Source organism: Haliotis asinina, chromosome 7 (genome assembly GCF_037392515.1).
Source record: "Haliotis asinina isolate JCU_RB_2024 chromosome 7, JCU_Hal_asi_v2, whole genome shotgun sequence".
Classification (NCBI taxonomy): domain Eukaryota; kingdom Metazoa; phylum Mollusca; class Gastropoda; order Lepetellida; family Haliotidae; genus Haliotis; species Haliotis asinina.
Window position 1 is genome coordinate 512,507 of NC_090286.1, and position 21,525 is coordinate 534,031.

Here is a 21,525-nt window from a genome sequence, read left to right on the forward strand (position 1 = left end):
TAGCTTCCCATGCATTGTGTTTGTGTGTGGTGGTAACGTGAAATGATGCTGCATACACAAGATGAATGTCATTGTAATGTTCCTCAATGGGTTTCCTTTCTACCAGACGTCAAAGTTCAGGTTCCCCTACTTTTTTTTAAGAGTATGTATCATGAATCAGTGATAACTGTGTTTTAATTATGTTTGATGTTTTGGTTGCATGTGACCAACCTCCACCTACCTCCACCGACATGCAAGACAGGAAAGCCGCTACTGCTGATAGGTCTGCACATGGACAGCTTCCACCATGGACTATAGCAGCCTCACGTACATTATCTAGTCCATCTACCCATGTACACTATCTAGATACTATACACAAGTAGATAGACTAGTCTTAACTACTGGAACTCACCTTCTTGAAGGTGAAAGTCATCTCTTTGTTTCCAATGGAGCCTCCATCTGAGACTTTGATGGTGTCTTCGGTGGCCAAACGGTCAGACAGACTCATCCTGAAGTGAAGTAGAAGCATACACTCCCAGTACAAGTTGTAACACTAAACAATCAATATACACATGCTGTCTTTGCTCAACATAACACACAGCCCCCACCAGCATCACCCTGTAATGATGCAATCACGGAGATGAACACACTAGCCCCACCAGCATCACCCTGTAATGATGCAATCACAGAGATGAAGACAATAGCCCCACCAGCATCACCCTGTAATGATGCAATCACGGAGATGAACACACTGGCCCCACCAGCATCACCCTGTAATGATGCAATCATGGAGATGAACACACTAGCCCCACCAGCATCACCCTGTAATGATGCAATCATGGAGATGAACACACAGCCCCCGCCAGCATCACCCTGTAATGATGCAATCACGGAGATGAACACACTGGCCCCACCAGCATCACCCTGTAATGATGCAATCACGGAGATGAACACACTAGCCCCACCAGCATCACCCTGTAATGATGCAATCACGGAGATGAACACACTGGCCCCACCAGCATCACCCTGTAATGAAAAGCCCCACCAGCATCACCCTGTAATGATGCAATCATGGAGATGAAGACACTAGCCCCACCAGCATCATCCTGTAATGATGCAATCATGGAGATGAACACACTGGCCCCACCAGCATCACCCTGTAATGATGCAATCATGGAGATGAACACACTAGCCCCACCAGCATCACCCTGTAATGATGCAATCACGGAGATGAACACACTAGCCCCGCCAGCATCACCCTGTAATGATGCAATCATGGAGATGAACACACTAGCCCCGCCAGCATCACCCTGTAATGATGCAATCACGGAGATGAACACACTGGCCCCACCAGCATCACCCTGTAATGAAAAGCCCCACCAGCATCACCCTGTAATGATGCAATCATGGAGATGAAGACACTAGCCCCACCAGCATCACCCTGTAATGATGCAATCATGGAGATGAACACACTGGCCCCACCAGCATCACCCTGTAATGATGCAATCATGGAGATGAACACACTAGCCCCACCAGCATCACCCTGTAATGATGCAATCACGGAGATGAACACACTAGCCCCGCCAGCATCACCCTGTAATGATGCAATCATGGAGATGAACACACTAGCCCCGCCAGCATCACCCTGTAATGATGCAATCACGGAGATGAACACACAGCCCCCACCAGCATCACCCTGTAATGATGCAATCATGGAGATGAACACACTAGCCCCACCAGCATCACCCTGTAATGATGCAATCATGGAGATGAACACACTAGCCCCGCCAGCATCACCCTGTAATGATGCAATCATGGAGATGAACACACTAGCCCCGCCAGCATCACCCTGTAATGATGCAATCACGGAGATGAACGCACAGCCCCCACCAGCATCACCCTGTAATGATGCAATCATGAAGATGAACACACTAGCCCCGCCAGCATCACCCTGTAATGATGCAATCACTGAGATGAACACACAGCCCCCACCAGCATCACCCTGTAATGATGCAATCATGGAGATGAACACACTAGCCCCACCAGCATCACCCTGTAATGATGCAATCATGGAGATGAACACACTAGCCCCACCAGCATCACCCTGTAATGATGCAATCACGGAGATGAACACACTAGCCCCACCAGCATCACCCTGTAATGATGCAATCACGGAGATGAACACACTAGCCCCGCCAGCATCACCCTGTAATGATGCAATCACGGAGATGAACACACTAGCCCCGCCAGCATCACCCTGTAATGATGCAATCACGGAGATGAACACACTAGCCCCACCAGCATCACCCTGTAATGATGCAATCACGGAGATGAACACACTAGCCCCACCAGCATCACCCTGTAATGATGCAATCACGGAGATGAACACACTAGCCCCGCCAGCATCACCCTGTAATGATGCAATCATGGAGATGAACACACTAGCCCCGCCAGCATCACCCTGTAATGATGCAATCACGGAGATGAACACACTGGCCCCGCCAGCATCACCCTGTAATGATGCAATCACGGAGATGAACACACTAGCCCCACCAGCATCACCCTGTAATGATGCAATCATGGAGATGAACACACTAGCCCCGCCAGCATCACCATGTAATGATGCAATCATGGAGATGAACACACTAGCCCCCACCAGCATCACCCTGTAATGATGCAATCACGGAGATGAACACACAGCCCCCACCAGCATCACCCTGTAATGATGCAATCATGGAGATGAACACACTAGCCCCACCAGCATCACCCTGTAATGATGCAATCACGGAGATGAACACACTAGCCCCGCCAGCATCACCCTGTAATGATGCAATCATGGAGATGAACACACTAGCCCCGCCAGCATCACCCTGTAATGATGCAATCATGGAGATGAACACACTAGCCCCGCCAGCATCACCCTGTAATGATGCAATCACTGAGATGAACACACTAGCCCCACCAGCATCACCCTGTAATGATGCAATCACTGAGATGAACACAGAAGCCCCACCCTGACACACCCTGTAATGATGCAATCACGGAGATGAACACACTAGCCCCACCAGCATCACCCTGTAATGATGCAATCATGGAGATGAACACACTAGCCCCACCAGCATCACCCTGTAATGATGCAATCATGGAGATGAAGACACTAGCCCCCACCAGCATCACCCTGTAATGATGCAATCATGGAGATGAACACACTAGCCCCACCAGCATCACCCTGTAATGATGCAATCACAGAGATGAACACACTAGCCCCACCCTGACACACCCTGTAATGATGCAATCACGGAGATGAAGACACTAGCCCCACCAGCATCACCCTGTAATGATGCAATCATGGAGATGAAGACACTAGCCCCACCCTGCCACACCCTGTATTGACTTACTTCATCTCCTTCCTCCTCTGCCTATTGTGGACAGACTTCACTTCCTCAGCTTCCTTCATCTCGTAGAATTTAGGTTTGATGTGCGCTTCCTGCATCTCCTGTCGTTCTTGTAATCGCTTCTCACGCTGTAGCTTGCGATGTTGCTCCTTGATTTCCCGTGTCCATGTGCGCTCATCGTCTGAGCTGCTGCTGTCCTCATCACTGCCTCTGCCCTCCATCTCCTGCACAAAAGAAGCAGCTTTTCAAATCTCACTCCACAGTTGTGAGAAGCAACCTGTCATCAATGGTCACCAGTCTTTGAAACACAAATGTACACAGATGAATTGTTAACACACCAGGAACCCACATACCTCAGCCTCTGTCAATGATTCTGGGACCTCTGTTTTCTTGCTGCGTTCACGTTTGGACAGAACAGGGTTGAGAAGTCGGAACTCTTCACTGGACTGGTCGATATGGAAGTCAGGGTTGCTGAACAAAGCCGAGAATCGCTTATCCTCCAGAAGGCTCTCTGTCGATTGCTAAAATACAGCAACGGCACATCATAAAACACAAGTGTTTGCCACTGACATTTGTACTACTTCTAATTTTTGGTCACATACAAGATGCCTGAAATTACTCTTGTCTGCATAATCATCTAATAATTCTGTCAAAATACTGAAGACAATGGATGCAATGCATTATGCGATATCGCATTTACATAAGTCCAGAAAGTTGTCAAACTGTCACGGTGACCATGAAAATAAGGTCAAGGTCACCAAAATTGACTGGTGTCTGCGTAATCTCCTAATGTAGGCTGTCAACAAATTTGAAGACACTGGATTCAACAGTCCATGAGATAACATTTTAACATGAATCAGGACATTTGCATGTACAGACAAATATACAGATACTGTTGAATACATAGTGACCCGTTCCAAGTTGCAAAGTCGGACAAAACAGCAAGCATAACAAGACCACCATACTAGAGACCAGGGGCACTTTAAGTAGCACCTGCAGAGCCACCAACCTTCTTTTTCCTCCTATCCAGTGCAGTGTCCTCGGCTTCAGCAATCAGCTTCTCGGCTAAGTCACGGTTCACCTTTGGCAGCTTCTGTGAATCGAGAACATTCTCATAGCTGAAGACTGGAGCAAGAACATACTGATTATCTTACCATCATAACATAATTCTTCTATAACTGGTCACTCACGATGAGGACTGGGTATATGTTGTCCACTCAAAACATATTGGTCATATCAAACATTTGGTCCTAGCAAACATTTGGCCTTGTTGGTCTTATTAAACTGTATGAGGTATCATCAATATATCAAGGTTCATTCTTGCTATGATATGTATCGCAATATTATTTCTTTTCATTGTTATATCAGTGATTTAAGAAAGGCAAGTTTTATCATGTTTAATGTTACATACTTGCAAAACACCCTCGAAATATATTTGTTATTTCAAAAAGCAAGTCTGTGAAAACTTCTTACAGTGTCATTTTAGTGAGAGCTGGCAATACAGGTCTGACCTGCACAGACTCAGGTATTTACTGACTGTCATCTTAAAGTTGGAACTAATATGGTAATGTCCCCCGCTGCTAAAGAAAAATGAAACCTATTTACTACTTTTCTTTTTTTGGTCACATACAAGTTGCCTGAAATGACTGGTGTCTGCATGATCACCCAGTGTAGGCAACTGACATAATTGAAGACACTGGCTGCAATTTTATTTGAGATATCGCATTTACATACGTGTCAAAATGATATAGTGACCTTGAAGATAAGGTGAAGGGGTCTGAATAATCTCTAAATGAAGGCTGTGACCAAACTTGAAGACATTGGGTACACAAGTTCATGAGATATTGCATTAACAAGATGGGCAGACGGACATATGGATGCTGCTGAATACACAGTGCCACATTCTGCATGGCGGAGGGTAACAATGAAAAACATTTATTCTGCATTAATAATTGTTATAAATGTGGACACGTTGCACCACAACATGTACTTTTCTGTAATGTCAGTTGGCAGTCGACAGGAAGCACTGACCTTCAACTTGACCCTGTTTGTTCTTTCCTCATCAATCTTTTCTCGGATCTTGTTCTTCCTGTAGTTCTGGTAGGCAAACGGCTCGGCTATGGCCTTGGCCTGATCCACACATACAATAATACAATAAGTGGGAGAGAAAAACTTGGCAAATGCATCAGGAAGTATGTTCCCTTACCTTCACATCCCCAACACTACAATATCCAAGGTTATTATCTTCCACACCTTGTGTTACAGTCTCCCCACACATTGTGTTAGAGTCTCACCATACCTTGAGTTACAGTCTCCCCACACCTTGTGTTACAGTCTCCACACACCTTGTGTTACAATCTCAACATACATTGTGTTACAGTCTCCCCACACCTTGTGTTACAATCTCAACATACATTGTGTTACAGTCTCCCCACACCTTGTGTTACAATCTCAACATACATTGTGTTACAGTCTCCCCACACCTTGAGTTACAGTCTCTCCATACCTTGTGTTACAGTCTCCCAACACCTTGTGTTACAATCTCTCCATACCTCGTGTTACAGTCTCCCCATAACTTGAGATACAGTAGCACCATACCTTGTGTTACAGTCTCCCCATAACTTGAGATACAGTGGCACCATACCTTGTGTTACAGTCTACCCACACCTTGTGTTGCAGTCTCCCCACACATTGTGTTACAATATCAGCACACCTTGTGTTACAGTCTCCCCACACCTTGTGTTACAGTCTCCCCACACCTTGTGTTACAGTCTCCCCACACCTTGTGTTACAATCTCTCCATACCTTGTGTTACAGTCTCCCCACACATTGTCTTACAATCTCTCCATACCTTGTGTTACAATCTCAACATACATTGTGTTACAATCTCTCCATACCTTGTGTTACAGTCTCCCCACACCTTGTGTTACAATCTCAACATACATTGTGTTACAGTCTCCCCACACCTTGAGTTACAGTCTCTCCATACCTTGTGTTACAGTCTCCCAACACCTTGTGTTACAATCTCTCCATACCTCGTGCTACAGTCTCCCCATAACTTGAGATACAGTAGCACCATACCTTGTGTTACAGTCTCCCCATAACTTGAGATACAGTGGCACCATACCTTGTGTTACAGTCTACCCACACCTTGTGTTGCAGTCTCCCCACACATTGTGTTACAATATCCCCACACCTTGTGTTACAGTCTCCCCACACCTTGTGTTACAGTCTCCCCACACCTTGTGTTACAGTCTCACCATACCTTGTGTTACAGTCTCACCATACCTTGTGTTGCAGTCTCCCCACACCTTCTGTTACAGTCTCCCCATACCTTGTGTTGCAGTATCACCATACCTTGTGTTACAGTCTCCCCATACCGTGTGATACAGTCTCCCCACACCTTGTGTTACAATCTCCCCACGTCTTGAGTTGCAGTCTCCCCACACCTTGTGTTACAGTCTCCCCACGTCTTGAGTTACAGTCTCCCCACACCTTGTGTTACAATCTCCCCACGTCTTGAGTTACAGTCTCCCCACACCTTGTGTTACAGTCTCCCCACACCTTGTGTTACAGTCTCCCCACCCCTTGTGTTACAATCTCCCCACATCTTGAGTTACAGTCTCCCCATACCTTGTGATACAGTCTAACGTTCATGACCTACCCACCTTGTGGTACAGTCAAATGTTCATGACCTACCCACCTTGTGGTACAGTCAAATGTTCATGACCTACCCACCTTGTGATACAGTCAAATGTTCATGACCTACCCACCTTGTGATACAGTCAAATGTTCATGACCTACCCACCTTGTGATACAGTCAAATGTTCATGACCTACCCACCTCGTGATACAGTCAAATGTTCATGACCTACCCACCTTGTGATACAGTCAAATGTTCATGACCTACCCACCTTGTGGCTACAGTCAAATGTCCATGACCTACCCACCTTGTGATACAGTCAAATGTTCATGACCTACCCACCTTGTGGTACAGTCAAATGTTCATGACCTACCCACCTTGTGATACAGTCAAATGTTCATGACCTACCCACCTTGTGATACAGTCAAATGTTCATGACCTACCCACCTTGTGGTACAGTCAAATGTTCATGACCTACCCACCTTGTGGTGCAGTCAAATGTTCATGACCTACCCACCTTGTGGTGCAGTCAAATGTTCATGACCTACCCACCTTGTGGTGCAGTCAAATGTTCATGACCTACCCACCTTGTGATACAGTCTAACATCCATAAAGAAGCCATGCATATAGGCCCGCAAAAGATTGGATCCAACAAGATGTCCCAGGCCAAGTTCTTCTAGCTCTAGACGGGTCACAAATTTGTAATCATCATACACTGCAACAAAGAGAGAGATTTACCTACAACCAGTATCTACAGACACAGCACACAGCCACTATCTACAGATACAGCACACAGCTACTATCTACAGACACAGCACACAACCACTATCTACAGATACAGCACACAGCCACTATCTACAGACACAGCCACTATCTACAGACACAGCATACATCCACTATCTACAGATACAGCACACAACCACTATCTACAGATACAGCACACAGCCACTATCTACAGACACAGCATACAGCCACTATCTACAGACACAGCACACAACCAATATCTACAGATACAGCACACAACCACTATCTACAGATACAGCACAGAACCACTATCTACAGACACAGCATACAGCCACTATCTACAGACACAGCACACAGCCACTATCTACAGATACAGCACACAGCCACTATCTACAGATACAGCACACAGCCACTATCTACAGACACAGCACACAACCACTATCTACGGATACAGCACACAGCCACTATCTACAGACACAGCACACAGCCACTATCTACAGACACAGCCACTATCTACAGACACAGCTTACATTCACTATCTACAGATACAGCACACAACCACTATCTACAGATACAGCACACAGCCACTATCTACAGACACACCATACAGCCACTATCTACAGACACAGCACACAACCACTATCTACAGATACAGCACACAACCACTATCTACAGATACAGCACACAGCCACTATCTACAGACACAGCATACAGCCACTATCTACAGACACAGCCACTATCTACAGATACAGCACACAGCCACTATCTACAGACACAGCACACAACCACTATCTACAGATACAGCACACAGACACTATCTACAGGCACAGCACACAACCACTATCTACAGACACAGCATACAGCCACTATCTACAGATACAGCACACAGCCACTATCTACAGACACAGCACACAGCCACTATCTACAGACACAGCCACTATCTACAGACACAGCTTACATCCACTATCTACAGATACAGCACACAGCCACTATCTACAGACACAGCCACTATCTACAGACACAGAACACAGCCATTATTTACAGACACAGCCACTATCTACAGACACAGGACACAGCCACTATCTACAGACTCACCATACATCCATATCCACTATCTACAAACACACCATACATCCACTATCTACAGACACAGCACACAGCCACTATCTACAGACACAGCACACAGCCAGTATCTACAAACACAGCACACAGCCACTATCTACAGACACAGCACACAACCACTATCTACAGATACAGCACACAGCCACTATCTACAGACACAGCACACAGCCAGTATCTACAAACACAGCACACAGCCACTATCTACAGACACAGCACACAACCAGTATCTACAAACACAGCACACAGCCACTATCTACAGACACAGCCACTATCTACAGACACAGCACACAACCACTATCTACAGACACAGCACACAGCCAGTATCTACAAACACAGCACACAGCCACTATCTACAGACACAGCATACATCCACTATCTACAGACACAGCCACTATCTACAGACACAGCATACAGCCACTATCTACAGACACAGCATACATCCACTATCTACAGACACAGCACACAGCCAGTATCTACAGACACAGCACACAACCACTATCTACAGACACAGCACACAGCCACTATCTACAGACACAGCACACAGCCAGTATCTACAAACACAGCACACAGCCACTATCTACAGACACAGCACACAACCAGTATCTACAAACACAGCACACAGCCACTATCTACAGACACAGCCACTATCTACAGACACAGCACACAACCACTATCTACAGACACAGCACACAGCCAGTATCTACAAACACAGCACACAGCCACTATCTACAGACACAGCATACATCCACTATCTACAGACACAGCCACTATCTACAGACACAGCATACAGCCACTATCTACAGACACAGCATACATCCACTATCTACAGACACAGCACACAGCCAGTATCTACAGACACAGCACACAACCACTATCTACAGACACAGCACACAGCTACTATCTACAGACACAGCACACAGCCAGTATCTACTGACCTGTTGGGGTGGAGCTCTCCTCCAACTCCTCTGTGAGATTGTCTAAGAAGGAACACCATCGGGGAGCAGTTCCCAGACTCTGAAATATGCATGGAAATATGGATGGAGCCATTTGTTGTCATACACACATCCAGTATACACCAGTGTAGATATCATCTATATACACAAGTACACATACCATCTGTTGTATACATGTACAGATATCATCGGTATCCACTGGTATATTCACAGGCACAGATATCTGTTACGTACACCAATAGATATCACCTGTATACATAAATACAGATATCATCCATATGCACCAGTGTAGATATCATCTATATACACAAGTACAGATATCTGTTATGTACACCAACAGATATCATATGTATACTTAAGTACAGATATCATTTGTATACTAAAGTACAAATACCATCTGTATATGTCAGTTTTGTTTGTGCATCCACTTACAGGAATGTAGAAAGAGTATATTTTGGGAGCCTCATTTGCCATGAACAAGAGCCCTGAATCAGGAACCTGGCAGAAGTCATTAAGGTCAGTTCCAGGCTCGATGGCTGTGAATGGTTTGCCCTGAAACATAATTATGATCATCAGACAACGTCAAGTCCAAGTTGCAAAGACAAACATCTCATGATGTCACAGGACTAACTACATCTTGCGAACTGCTGTGAAATCAAACACATCCCATATCTTGACAGTCCCACACCTCAAGTATCACCTCCACCTACTCACTGTCTGACGATCCCACACCTCAAGCATCACCTCCACCAACTCAGTGTCTGATGGTCCCACACCTCAAGCATCACCTCCACCAACTCACTGTCTGATGGTCCCACACCTCAAGCATCACCTCCACCAACTCTCTGTCTGACAGTCCCATACCTAAAGTATCACCTCCACCAATTCACTGTCTGTCGGTACTATACCGGAAGTGTCACCTCTACCGACTCACCATCTGACAGTCCCATATATGAAGTGTCTCCTCTACCAACTCACCATCTGACTGTCCAGTACCTCAAGTATCACCTCTACCAACTCATCATCTGATGGTCCCATATCTCAGGTGTCTCCTCTACCAACTCACCATCTGACTGTCCCATACCTCAAGTATCACCTCTACCAACTCACCATCTGACTGTCCCATATCTCAAGTGTCTCCTCTACCAACTCACAATCTGACTGTCCCATATCTCAATTATCACCTCTACCAACTCACTATCTGACTGTCCCATATCTCAATTATCACCTCTACCAACTCACAATCTGACTGTCCCATATCTCAAGTATTAGCTCTACTAATTCACCATCTGCCTGTCCGATATCTCAAATATCACCTCTACCAACTCACCGTCTGGCGGTCCCACAGCTTCAGTATCTTGGTGTCCATGGAAAGGACAAGGTCTTGGCTCTGCTGGAACTCAATGTCCTTGATGGGAAGGTCATACATGTGATCCTTCACCAGAAGTGGCTTGTCCCAGCGAATGTCATACATGAGAACCTGGGGATCGTTCAGACGGAAAGGCTGACTTACCAAAAAAAAGTTCTGTGGAACGATCTTCTCTTGGGAATAAAGAAATCCCAATGACTGACAATTTTCAAAAGCTGCTAAAAGACATATCTCTTTCAAAAAGTCTATAAAAACTGATTTACCAGTGAAAATATGGCACCTCTACTGCAGTGTATTTTAATTTCGTGAAGTGCCATGAGCAGAGACACTAAGTGCCAAGAGTTTTGGTGTATCTACTTTATTGTCATTGTTATGTTTTACAGATTAGGATTGAAATGCATCTGAATAAGATGAAGTATCTCAAGTATGTATTCCAATTGTAGTTTAGGGAGAGAGTTGAAAGTTTGATCATTGTTTGATCTGTTTCCGAAACATGACACCAAGTACACATGTACCCATTCTGGGTATAGATACCAAATCCTGCTACAAGGCCTCAACATACATAGGACCAAACACAAATTCAGGGGAAAGCAATGCTAATGTGGAGATAGATAGTCCCTACATGTCCAGTACTGGTGCCCACGGCCAGGTTGAGTCCATCTCGGTACTTGACTGCTGTCACAGACGGCACGACACTCACACTGTGGAGAAACAGGCAATCATAGCAAGCTGGAACCAAATCAGTTATTCTCACAAACCACAATTCATCATTTCAAAAAGATAACTACATCGCCGCTACACTTCATACTCACTACAATATACTCATATATAACCTATTTACTGACTTATGTTTTAATAATTTTCTGTAATTATGCCATACAGTATTACACTACATACTGACTTGCTCATTCTGAATCGTGTGTCACAACACTTGACGAAACAGTAGGAAACTTACTCCAAGTCTTCAACATGGGTGCTGAGTGCTGTGTCAAGGATGCCTGCCCGAGTCCTTGACCTTGGGTCCCAGCATTCAACATGGCCCTGAATAGCAGATATTGTGCAGTTTCAATAGCATGGAAATACAAATCTCAACAAGAACAAATTTAACAAATATAGTTAACAGATACCTTAAACGTTGCCAAGGCAACAGACAGTAAAACATGTTAAAATCTAAATATTTTAGATATTTAAATACTTACCTTACCATAGGTCTATAGCACATTACCTCAAACTTCGCTTAGTAGGAGATCTGAGTTGAATTGCTACTCAATCTTGAATGGCTACCTCGAATTCGACAACTGTATGATAGGGAAGCATCTGGATCTCCCCACTGTGCATGACTCCATGAGAACTTCACTCCCCAAAGAGTCCATAGCGGGGAGGAGCATCCAGCGTTGGGAGGGACTAACCGCCCTATGGTAAGGTAAGTATTTAAATATCTAAAACATTTAAGATTTTGACAAATCTTTTACTTACCTTACCATAGGTCTATAGCATATAGATGCAACAGACAGGACGGTGGAGCAGGACTCCAGAGGACCATCAAATGTCTATCATCCCACATATGCCTCTGGGCAGCCGGAACACTACTGATTCACAAACACTGTTCACCGGTCTCTTGGGAAGGTCGACTGGAACCAGAATCAGAGTAGTAAGTCACGTACTAACCACCGGAGGGGTACGATACATTATCTCCTGTAAGTACAAGACCCCCATAGACCAAGGCAAGTAAGATCGTACCTTCTAGGGCGGAAAGACACGTGGGTTGCTGCGCAACCACCAACGGTCCGAAAGACTGCAGCTCCTCCACATCTTCCACCGTCAAGTCCCGCAAGTAATGGTTGGCAAACACTGTAGAGGACTGCCAGAAGCATCCAGCCATGATGTCGGGAACTGTACAGTTTCTGTGCAGAGCCATTGTTGATGCTAGTGCTCAAATCTCATGCGGGTTGCTAGACAACGGATGCGAAAGATTCTGTCTGTCTTAAGCCGCCAGAAGGCCCAAGTGTACAGCACCATGTCTGGTCTATTCAAACTCTCGTCACTGTAAATAGCGCCAACAGAAACACTGTCTTCCTCGTTAAGTTGTCAAACGATGCCCTGTCCAGCGGCTCGTAGGTGTGACCTCTCAAGTGCTGTAGCACTGCTTTCAGGTCCCATGCAGGCGGCCGGAACTGAACCTTATGGTCCTCCAGCTTGAATGCCTTCAACATAGCACCCAGTTCCGGGATCTTTGAGACCTTCCTATCTCCTCTGACAGCTAACACTGAGTTAAATGCTGACAGGTAAGTCCCAATGGTACTGCCCTTGAGTTTCCTCGAGTACCATTAAAACTCTGCTCGGAACTGGGGTGAAGCTAACAATGGGTCCTGTGACTTCTGGGCACAAAACTTCTCAAATGTAGCCCACTTGTCATCATAGAGTGAATGAGTGGAAGCTCTATGTGCCCGGGCAATGATCTTTGCCACTTGAGAAAAGTACCCCTTGGCCCTCAAAGTCTTTTGCAGATGGTCCAGGCGCATAGATGAAACCGCGCCGGATCTGGGTGCAGTGTCCGAATGTGTGGAGATGTAGCAGCTGGTCCCGCTCTGGAAGCTGATTAGTTGAAACGTCTCTCGATGTAGCATATACTCTGTTGGTGATGGACAAAGAGGCCAAGATAAGGCGTCTGCCATGATGTTGTAGGCTCCTGGTATGTGAGACACTTTTATTTGGAGATTCAGACTGTCGACCACGTCGAAGGTTAGAAATGTCAGGTGTAGTAGAGATCGAGGTCTCGTTGACCCTTGTTTACGTAGAAGGCTACTGTTGAGTTGTCCGTCTGGATCAGTAGCTTGTCTCTCATTGTTGGCAACCAATGATGGATAACCACTTTCATCTCCAACTGGTTGATGAGAAGAGCTCAAACTTCCTTCTTCCAGAATCCTGATGTAACCTCGTTGTTTAGATGTACACTCCATCTTTGGAGAGACGTGTCTACCTAAAGATGGTTGTTGAATGCCGGCTCTAATATGTAAGTTCCTGCGCAAACATTGACTGGAGTGTCTACCATAGGAGGTATGGTCTCAAGATGCCCAATGTCATAGACCGGTCAGGACATGAAACCATGACCCAGAAACCGCTGTCATAGACGTAGTAGTAGGCATCTTCGTCTGGTCATATCCTGAGGTGATGTGAGCAGATCAAGTAGACATTATCACTGACACGGTGAAAACGGAGAGAGTAGAACTTGTTCTAATCATCGGCGTGAAATTTGACCCCCTGATCTTGGGACAGGGACATCTCAACATAGTGATGAATCAAATCCCGAGGAGTTAGATTCTCAAGTCATTCGAGCTGAGTTAGTAGCCTGATAGTGAAGTCCAACTGTAGACTGAGTTGACTTCTCTCATAATAAGCTTGTATGCCATGAAGATGCGTCAGTCTTGGTCTGCAGAGCATCATTATGAACATGTTGACGTCTATTTATAGCTGGTTGGCTGTCCGAACAGAAACTGCCATTCATTCCTTCAAGCCTCCTGACAGCCAACATTGAGTCTGCTTTTGAACATCTCTATGCCGTCTGAAGAATCAAATGACGCTGTAGACTGCTAGTCTAGTGTGTAAACAACATCTTTCCATCGTTGAATGACTATAGTGCAGGGGGTGGCGGGGACATCCCTGGTTGAGTCTGTAGGCTTGCGATGATCGGCTGCCACGCTGCCCTGGCCGCGACCTCTGGCAAAGGCGGATCTGACAGATTCCCTCCTCGTGATGTATCGTTTCTTCCCCCTGCCACGTGTTCCAGCTCTGTCTTGAAAGACAGAAGATAGGACCTCGAATGCTAACGACACCTCGCTGTTAGTTAGCTCCGCATGGTCCTTATAAACCTCCGAGATAGCATTTCTGAAGAGGGTTTCTGAGGAAAAGGAAGTTGTTATGAGACGCCGTTTGAACTCCTCCTGCCACGAACATGTGTCGTGCCACGAAAAAGCCAATCCTATGCATCACCGATGTCATAGCTAACGATGTACGGACACGCCCCAATAGGTCGTGAAGCACCTTGCCCTGACAAGGGAATAACTACATCAAATGCTCCAATCAGGACTTGTTAACTTCAGTCAGATCAACAGCCACCGCTGATGTTGCTGACGCAAGCGCTGAGACCGGCTTCAGGATATGCCGCAGCTCAATCGCTTGTATTCTGGAATCATGTACTTTATATGTGGAGTTGGAGGATAGTCTCTTAATGGCCTCACCTAATGCCGTCCCAGAGTCTGCAAAATCAAGACTATGAACTTTACAGTCTTGTTTCTTCGACGTGGGTGCCCTAATTGTGCATTTTCACGACAACTTGGCAAAATCCTCGTTCAAGCAGGATACTGCATCGGCCACCATGGGATGTGGCGGAATCATCAACTCCGGATCACTTCTGATAGTCCTTCTGCTGTCCACACCTGACAACGGGGAAGGGCAATCTGAGACTCTGTCAGCGATCCAATCATACATAGCAAAAAGCGGCAGGTACAAGCCCTCTTCATGTTCCACATCTTTCCCATAATCAGGGAAAAATACTGCTCCTCATTCACATCTGAAAATACGCTTGACTTGCCCTCCAGCGCCTGTTAACTATGCTCTGACTGCCTGGCTCTTGGAGGTGATGCCGACCGGGATCGTGACCACCTGCTCCCTCTCCTATGATGGAGAGATCTGTCCCGACAATCCGGAGATCTGGAGGAAGATCGGAAACGCCGACACACGCTTGACGAGCTGCTCTGGGGACTTATTGACCTGGATCTACTCACACCCATGCGCTCTGCTCTCACTCTGCCAAAATGCTCCTCAACCAGCTGCTTCTGTGCATCTTGATCTCCAGAGCTGGTCACAGTAGTGGCGCCTCTAGGCACTCCATACGCCAATGCGCCCAACCCTTCCGCCAATCTCATCAAGCCCAGCGCTCCTGCTGATTGACATGCGCCCACAGGCGCCAGCACTGGTAAACGGATGCGCAAAGTCTGGGACCAATGGTGGAGCACTAGAAGTAGGCGCCGTCCTGAGATGCGTCCAATGTCATCGAAGGGATAGGTACTAGCAATTATCGTAAAATCTGTTGTACCTCGTGTGCGCTAAGGCGTCTGGCCGTGACAAGACAATCAGCAGTGTCAGCATCAGCGTCGGTTCCACTCTCGACAAAGCATCAGACGCAGCCCCAGGCTTCGCCACCACTGTCTGTAACTCCGGTGTACAAGGTGCCGACAATCTGGATGCTGATGAGGACGGAGGCGAACGGGACATCTTGCATAACTTCTGAGTTTTCCTCTTCCTAACCGCAGCCAGGAAAACTGTAAACTCTGCACTTGTCAAACTCGTACACGCCGCACAACGCTGCTCAAGGGTGCACAACACCGTAGCACAATCCGGACACCAGGGGTGAGGATCTTTGTCAGACTTCAGGCCTTTACACACCACGTCCAAGTGTCGTGTCATACACAACTATTGTAACAAAACAAAAATATAAACATGACAATAAGGATAAACGAAAAACACTCCACTCGCATGTACAGCAGCTGCTTTGCAAATGACAAGTGAAATGGCTTCCCTCTGATAATTACAGCAAAATTACACTAGATATAGAAACGTGACAATAAATTAAACACACAAGCTTAAAAACGGTGGAAGAAATATCAACAGAAACAAATCCGCCGACGAACAAAACCAATAACGGAGGCAATATCGAAAATAGGAGACACACGACCATATCATTACAGTCATCGAACTCGATGGTAGCCATTCAAGATTGAATAGCAATTTAACTCTGTCAGATCTCCTACTAAGCGAAGCTTGAGGTAATATGCTATAGACCTATGGTATGGTAAGTAAAAAATAGGTTGGTTTCCATAAGTTATATTCTACTCTAGGATGACTTAGTAATCAAACCTGAATCTTTAACCAACTTAACCACTCTCTAAAGACAACACAGCATGTCCCAGAAATAACACCCACTTGGATCTAGATAATGTGCCCCTCCACCCACTTGGATCTTGATAATGTACCCCTCCACCCACTTGGATCTAGATAATGTGCCCCTCCACCCACTTGGATCTAGATAATGTGCCCCTCCACCCACTTGGATCTAGATAATGTGCCCCTCCACCCACTTGGATCTAGATAATGTGCCCCTCCACCCACTTGGATCTAGATAATGTACCCCTCCACCCACTTGGATCTAGATAATGTGCCCCTCCCCCACTTGGGTCTAGATAATGTGCCCCTCCACCCACTTGGATCTAGATAATGTGTCCCTCCACCCACTTGGATCTAGATAATGTACCCCTCCACCCACTTGGATCTAGATAATGTGCCCCTCCCCCACTTGGGTCTAGATAATGTGCCCCTCCACCCACTTGGATCTAGATAATGTACCCCTCCACCCACTTGGATCTAGATAATGTGCCCCTCCACCCACTTGGATCTAGATAATGTGCCCCTCCACCCACTTGGATCTAGATAATGTGCCCCTCCACCCACTTGGATCTAGATAATGTGCCCCTCCACCCACTTGGATCTAGATAATGTGCCCCTCCACCCACTTGGATCTAGATAATGTGCCCCTCCCCCCACTTGGATCTAGATAATGTGCCCCTCCACCCACTTGGATCTAGATAATGTGTCTCTCCACCCACTTGGATCTAGATAATGTGCCCCTCCACTCACTTGGATCTAGATAATGTGCCCCTCCACCCACTTGGATCTAGATAATGTGCCCCTCCACCCACTTGGATCTAGATAATGTGCCCCTCCACCCACTTGGATCTAGATAATGTACCCCTCCACCCACTTGGATCTAGATAATGTGCCCCTCCACCCACTTGGATCTAGATAATGTACCCCTCCACCCACTTGGATCTAGATAATGTACCCCTCCACCCACTTGGATCTAGATAATGTGCCCCTCCTCCCACTTGGATCTAGATAATGTACCCCTCCATCCACTTGGATCTAGATAATGTGCCCCTCCACCCACTTGGATCTAGATAATGTGCCCCTCCACCCACTTGGATCTAGATAATGTGCCCCTCCACCCACTTGGATCTAGATAATGTACCCCTCCACCCACTTGGATCTAGATAATGTGCCCCTCCACCCACTTGGATCTAGATAATGTACCCCTCCACCCACTTGGATCTAGATAATGTGCCCCTCCACCCACTTGGATCTAGATAATGTGCCCCTCCACCCACTTGGATCAAGATAATGTGTCCCATCTCCAACTTGCGTGTCGATGATGTGCCTGTAGATGAGGGGCCCCACCCATCACATGCATACTGATGTGTTTCAACTCCCACTTTGATGTAGGTAATGTGCCTTACCTCTTTGGTTCCACAGGAAAACAGTTGGTGCATTGGGTTGAATTCACAGCAGTTTATTTCTCTGAAAAACAATATAACTATTATTATACTTTCCTATCTCACATCTCGTACTTGTCACACAGACAGACTCTGGGTCACAGACTACCCTGGTCAGGACAGTGAGCAGCCACTCTGTGTAGACTAATGTCAATTTTAGTTGAGAGTTACACAAGGAAGGCCTGTCAAGAAACTCACAGATACCATGTTTGTGATGGGCTCTCCAGATCCCAATCATCTAGTAAGTACAAGGACTCCTAGGGAGATGGGGGTTCCCGAGTGAAGTGGTGCTTGACCGCAACCTTTGTCACGATTTAGAGAAGGTCCAAGTAAATTAAAGCCTTATCTTAATCTAGCCCACCTCTGCTTTAATATCATCCCCACAGACACTAAGAAAGCTCCCTATTTCAATATTCAGTTTAGCTGGACATCAAATATCCTTCAATTGTTACAACAGCTCAGTCAAGGTCATGTCCAGCAACTTAGCCAAAGCCCCTGTGAGTAACTAGGTGAGGTCAATTATACCCATGAGTAAAAGATAACAAAAGACAGATATAAATTTCTGGCCTTTATTCAATCATCACAAGGAATCAATGAACTGCATGCAGTACAAGTCCACTAATATGCATTGACAGGCTGATGATAACTGCTGTACAAGCACCAAGGTTCTGAACTGCTGAAGTCCTGAGACGTCACTCACGGAGAGGTCTGTCAAGTAGTGTGAAGGCAAGACTATGCCAGATCACCCTTCCATAATCAAAGTCAAGACACAGTTGCTCTGTTGGGCCATCGTCGAAGCCAAGCTCATGTCTTGTGTGGCTTAGAGGTCCATGTCTTGTGTGGCTTAGAGGCTCATGTATTGTGTGGCTTAGAGGTCATGTCTTGTGTGGCTTAGAGGTCCATGTCTTGTGTGGCAAAAATCCAAGTGAGGATGCAGCAAAAGGTCATCCCACTTGAGTAAAGGTACTGAGCTTGGCTAGTAGATCCACAAACCAACGTCTCACTGGCCAATAACTTGTGACCAGAGCCGGAGATATCTTTCTAGGCCCACTTGCACAAAACAATCTTAGCGCTATGACTATCTTATGCCTATGTTTGAGAATGGGAATTACAATCATTGTAAAGCTAAGATCACTTTGTGCAGGTCAGCCCAGGTGGTGGAGAGTTTCTTGATTACTCATGGAAGCAGGACCGGCAGAGGAAGTGTGTAATCATTGAGGCCTTCCCATAAAAGTTGCTGATTCAACCTGGTTGCAAAAAGATCCTCCTATGGTCACATGATTTGGTAAATGACCGAATGCAACACCCGAGGAAGCAACTTCCACATCCATCAGTGACAGATGCTCAGATTGTGACATGGAGTCAGCAAAGACATTCTTGACTGTGGGAATATGTTTGGCTCATGCTGTGATGCCAAGTAGGTCTGTGAGATGGAAGAACTGGAATACCCACCACAGGAGATTTATCCAGTTGAGTCATTAGACTAGTGGATCAAAGCTCCTTCATCCAATTGTTGATGGCCAGTATGAAAGCTTTGAATTTTAGTTCCCTGATGTGAAGAGCCTGGTTCGCAAATGACCACTGCCCAGCCACTTCACAATTGGGATGATGGGCACCCCAGCCCCTTATGGACACAACAACGAACAGATGATGAGTCGGTTCAAAGGGCATCAAATAAACTCCACCTCAAATGTTCAGCTCATTACATTTATAAGCCACCATGACTGCTGAAGCAGCTTGTAGGTGAACTGAAGGTCATGAAAGAGGACAGCGGGTTCCTGTTCAAGGTATTTGTCATGATGCAGGTGGACCTGAACATGGAGATAAGCATCCTGAAGGTTAAGGCTGATCAGATAATCTCCTTTCCGCAGAATGGTCTGTAACATGCTTATTTAGCCTGAGCAGAATTTACTTAAATAACTACCGTGGCGATGGTAATTAAACAGTTTACACCACCATATTCTAAATGGCATCGTGTAATCATAGCTTTCGGCCGTGGGAGCCGTGCCGATTTACACTCATCAGAGGGGTACACAAAGTAAGCAGTCTAGACTACCAGTTGTCCGACTTTCATTTTTGTGGAAGTCGCGGTGGCTGAGCGGGCTAGGCGGCTGACTTTGTGTGCTGGCGATTAGGTGCCTGACTCTGAGGGTGCGGGTTCGAATCCCGCATGGGACTCAACCGAAAAGTACTAGAATTTGTACTTTACTAAGAAAGTGAAATCCCAAATATGACATATGTTGCATTTGACCACTTTCTAAATGGCATCGTGTAATCACACCAGGGCATACTTATTTGATATGCGTCTGATATATTACAGCTTGTTCACCTTGACCGGATCAAGTGAACACTAATGCATACCTTGACAATGTCACAATCGGCTGGGTCTATAATTGTGAAGGGGTGCTCCTCTGACAGTTGATTGTTAACATGTTCAAACAGTTGAGACAAGGTGGCCATTTGACATCTCAATGTTGAGAAATTGACAGAAATGTCCTAACTTTCTTCAGAAAAGCAGCTACAGATGGTTTAATGATTCTGATGTATGCATGCTTGGCAACATGAATAACATGCTTGGCAACATGAATAACATGCTTGGCAACATGAATAACATGCTTGGCAACATGAATAACATGCTTGGCAACATGAATAACATGCTCCCCTATTTTTTCAAATTAAGTCGACCTGCCATTTGCGCCATTTGACCTCCTGAGTCATGCATATGTAGCAAGCTGAGGTCATGCTGAGAAGGCTGTAGGCATGATGAAGATTATCAAATCAAGTATAATTTTATTTCTGAAACAGAAATAACTGGCCTAAGACAGTTAATCTGCGTATATTAGTAAAACTCTTTCATGATCCATGGACATGAATTAGTGGCTTCAAGTGGCTAACTGTCCGTCAGGATCGCAGGCACTCACCTTGGGAAAAGGGCT

At 45.9% G+C, this 21,525-nt stretch overlaps 1 protein-coding gene across 1 annotated transcript in view; it reads right to left on the minus strand.

Moving 5' to 3' along the window:
• LOC137291835 (nucleolar protein 10-like) overlaps window positions 1–21,525 on the minus strand; it is a 29,056-nt gene that overhangs the window by 3,225 nt on the left and 4,306 nt on the right. Inside the window, exons 7-18 of the mRNA XM_067823378.1 lie at window positions 18,554–18,614; window positions 12,160–12,245; window positions 11,827–11,905; window positions 11,166–11,315; window positions 10,268–10,387; window positions 9,818–9,896; window positions 7,604–7,731; window positions 5,406–5,504; window positions 4,384–4,467; window positions 3,728–3,895; window positions 3,378–3,598; window positions 392–488 (exon numbers count right to left, since the gene is read on the minus strand). Of these exons, the coding sequence (XP_067679479.1) occupies window positions 392–488; window positions 3,378–3,598; window positions 3,728–3,895; window positions 4,384–4,467; window positions 5,406–5,504; window positions 7,604–7,731; window positions 9,818–9,896; window positions 10,268–10,387; window positions 11,166–11,315; window positions 11,827–11,905; window positions 12,160–12,245; window positions 18,554–18,614 (1,372 nt within the window). The remainder of the gene's footprint in view (window positions 1–391; window positions 489–3,377; window positions 3,599–3,727; window positions 3,896–4,383; window positions 4,468–5,405; window positions 5,505–7,603; window positions 7,732–9,817; window positions 9,897–10,267; window positions 10,388–11,165; window positions 11,316–11,826; window positions 11,906–12,159; window positions 12,246–18,553; window positions 18,615–21,525) is intronic.